The 3703-nt window shown below is 38.2% G+C and overlaps 1 protein-coding gene across 1 annotated transcript; it reads left to right on the top strand.

Annotated features, from left to right (window-relative positions):
* The first annotated feature begins 581 nt into the window (after positions 1-581).
* PFN2 (profilin 2) lies at positions 582-3703 on the top strand. Its single transcript, XM_077765894.1, has 3 exons — positions 582-608; positions 1560-1752; positions 3541-3703. Exons 2-3 carry the CDS (start codon positions 1575-1577, stop codon positions 3636-3638), a joined length of 276 nt encoding a protein of 91 aa, XP_077622020.1. The 5' UTR covers positions 582-608; positions 1560-1574; the 3' UTR covers positions 3639-3703.

Here is a 3703-nt window from a genome sequence, read left to right as displayed (position 1 = left end):
GATTCGTGAATCTCGACTTCGGCTCTGGTTCCATAGGATTTTTTTTTTTTTTTAATTCTCCAAGATGGCGAACTGCCATTGATTTCTCTCCTCCTCCTATGGAGATTCATTGATATACCGTTATCCCCAATTACGCAACATAGCTCTTAAAAGGGGGGTGCCTTTATGTGGCTTTCAGTAATCTGTGAAGGCCGGGGGGACACTTCACTTCTCCAAGTCCCTCCCTCTTTAGTGAAGGTAGTAAAGGAACTGGTGCAGATTTATGCTTCCCAGTGCCTGGTTTTCTTGTGACTTGATGATTTTGACTTGGTTGTCACATATTTGGGAAGTAATTGTTACTTAATTGTTTCGTCTCTCTCCGCACAAGGGTCTTAAAATTGTGACGGTTGTGTCAAATACAGGGGCATTCCCTTAATTTCTTAGCCCCACGCTCCCCTCCCCTCGAACGCCAAAATTCAGGCCCCCTATTATGGGTGCTACTAATTATTCTCTACTACTTAACGTGGTTCAAGATCTAACCGTGTAGAACTCCGTCCTTGATACGGCACTTTAAGGTCTCCTGTAGCCGCAGTGGACTACAATTCCCGTGGAGAATTGCCATCTATCTGGTGATCAACTTTTTTTCTGCAGTCCTCTTGTCTTTGTGTGTGAGTTCCCGCTGTCTGGCTGGGAAGATTGCGGGAGTGTGCTTGGAAATGGCTGGGGCCTGCTATGACTCTGCAGTTCTGATGGGGGCGACGCCTTCCTTCTTATTCATGGAATGTTAGAATGCACGTTTTCTCCTTTCCGGTTCTGGTGGCTACCTCAGTTTCTTTCCTAGTCTCCCTCCATTTTCTTTCTCATTTTTTAAACCATTACCTACTGCAGTGCTAACAGCAGAATCCTCTTTGCATTTGTCCAGAAAGAAAATTGACTACTGAGGTGGGAGGAGAAGGGGAAGTTGGAGAGGAAAAGGAGAGTGGCTAGAAAAATAAAGAGGGAAATATGAATTTGGCAGTGCACTGAGGTCTAAGGTTTGAAGTTCATACTATTGGGGGGGGGCGGTGTTTCAAGTTATTTAAAGCAGAGTGGGAAGGTCTGTTACGTGTGGGCATTTTTTTCAAGAGACTTTAAAGCAACTTTTAAGTTTGATGCCTCATAGCTGTAATGGGACTGAAAATGATAAACAGTTGTTGAAAGTTTATAGGTGAATTTTTAACAGTACATGAGCATTTCAGGTACCACCCAACTTGAAACAGTTTATAAATAATCTTAAGTTTGGGGTTTATGTAGTGTCAGCTGCCAATTCTAGAGAGATTCTTTGCATAGACTAGTCTTGAGTTGGTACATTGTTAACTGAAATTTAAATGTTATAAAACATGTAGTTGTATAGGATTAAGTAATTCTTTAGAAAAGATCAAAACTTGATTTTACATTAGTGAAATGTGAATGTCTTCTAGTAGTAGTAGTACAATCTTGGCAAAGTTTTTTCACCAAATGGAGGCCTGAAAGGAATTGATTACGATTTCATGGTTTTTCTTTTTTTCTTTCTTTTATTTTTTTCCCATTGGCGGGGGCAGCCAGTAGAAATAGATATGATTGTAGGAAAAGACCGGGAAGGTTTCTTTACCAACGGTTTGACTCTTGGCGCAAAGAAGTGCTCCGTGATCAGAGATAGCCTATACGTCGATGGTGACTGCACAATGGACATCCGGACAAAGAGTCAAGGTGGGGAGCCAACATACAACGTTGCTGTCGGCAGAGCTGGTAGAGGTAAGCAAAGTACTCTTTTGGTTAAAAGTTGCACGCTACAACTTATGAAGCAGTTTCTTTAACATTTTGAATAAAAGTGTTAGTCCATAATGGCTATTAAGGTGGTTTTTGTGAACTGCCCCGCACTGAAGGGAAGCCCTCCCCTGCTTTTAGACTTACCTACTCTCCAGCAGCTGCATATACGGCCCCAGCCTCTAAGATCCTGACCTTACTCTAAAACAGAATATTCACATTAACTCTTCAGTTTCAGCTTTAGTAAACTGAAAACCCAAATTTGCCTTTTAAACTGCTTTACATGTTGAATGATAATCTTATGGTATACTAGATTGTTAAACTGTTAATATTGTTTGGTTACTACTTTAGTCCTTTTGAGTCTTTCCCTTTTGCTTCTCTTCCTTTTCTTGCATTTTAGTTATTCACTGCTCAGCATAAAAAAAAAAGAAAAATTAACATTTGCTCATGTTTCTCTTTGAAACGTTGCTGGGGAAAAGAGAAATAATTAGAATGAGGTTTAGTAATAAGCTGCCTGTTTACCAAAATGTTTTCAAAGATAAAGTGTGTCTGTGCTTTAAATTTGAAAAGTAGGGAATTAAATTTATACACTTGGTCCAGAGATCTGGTGCTTCCTGACTGTTGTCGATGTTGCAGAAATTCTTATTTCACTATGTAAGTGTGAATTCTTATTTCACTACTTTTTTGGAAAAAACTTCCAAAATTGAGGTATTTTTATGACCTGTAATTGATTTACAGATACACTTAAATGTATTAACCTGTGTAAATTAAGAGGGCTGTGTAGCCTCAGCAGAATTGGCACAGCTGATTTTTACGACCAAATCTACCATGTGAATGAACTTGAAGCTGCTCTTGAGTAGCTGTTACTTGCCATAGTGGTTCTACCAACTCCTTGTGATTATCCTAAAGCTTACTCTTATTCTCATGTTAGTTGATACTTCTTAGTATCTTTCTGTAGGAAAATTAGATAACTGAAGTAGTAGACAACTCTCTAAACATTAGCTGAATTCAGATAAATGTTAAAAAGGAGTATTAACCATGTGACATAAAACCAGAAAAAAATTTTAATACTCTACAGCACTACTGACATCTAGTGGTAGCAAGTATAAAATCTGACTTCTACATGTGTTTTGGGGATAGACCTCTAAATTGCATCATAGAAGAACCTGTTGTTGGAAATAGCAAACCTGTTCCAGTATTTTCAACTCAAAAGCAAAGCATAATGAGCATATCAGTAAGCACAAGCCTTAAGTATTTTTTACTTGGTCTTTTCTGAATGGCTTTGAAAATGCTATTTAAAATTTGGTTTTAGTTTTCTTCTGGAAGTAATAGACACATTCATTCTCAATGGTAAGACTTAATAGTTTGTATTCAATGAAGCCTGTTAAATAGGGAAGAATTTTGTAAATAATCACTAAATTTTAGAAGTTTACATTTTGGTGGCCAGTCTAGTAATTCATTACACTAACTAGAAGTTTTTTGCGCTAGAATAGAAGATAAATAATCACACATTTTTTTTTCCCCTAGCTGGTGTACAGGTACTTACAGAGCAATGCAGCTGCACTGATTGGACTTCCAAGATGCAGTTAACAGTGTTTTTAGCATATTATTAGTTTGAAAGTTCTCCCTTTTGGAGACCTGGATGACTTCAGTGCTTGACAGTTCACAGAAAACTAACTTAATGTTAACTTATTAATCAGGGTTCTGTCTGCTAAAACTTATGTGACTCTCTTGATTAACACTTCTTTTGAAACACTTTTCTTCTTTCTCTTTCAGTCTTGGTCTTTGTAATGGGAAAAGAAGGGGTCCATGGAGGCGGATTGAATAAGAAGGCATACTCAATGGCAAAATACTTGAGAGACTCTGGGTTCTAGCTGCTAGGCAGACTGTTAAGTATTAGGGGAAAATTGCTCTTAAACTTTCCTAGCTGTAAGCTTGA

Source organism: Crocuta crocuta, unplaced genomic scaffold, assembly GCF_008692635.1.
Source record: "Crocuta crocuta isolate KB4526 unplaced genomic scaffold, BGI_CrCroc_1.0 scaffold54, whole genome shotgun sequence".
NCBI lineage: Eukaryota > Metazoa > Chordata > Mammalia > Carnivora > Hyaenidae > Crocuta > Crocuta crocuta.
Note: the sequence above shows the minus strand (reverse complement) of the source record. Positions and strands in the feature narration are given on the sequence as shown.

Bases quoted from the DNA above. Each gene is read 5' to 3' on its own strand.
- PFN2 (XM_077765894.1), top strand. From the start codon at position 1,575: ATGATTGTAGGAAAAGACCGGGAAGGTTTCTTTACCAACGGTTTGACT. The intron at 1,753-3,540 runs GTAAGCAAAGTA...TTTCTCTTTCAG, and splicing joins TGTCGGCAGAGCTGGTAGAG to TCTTGGTCTTTGTAATGGGA.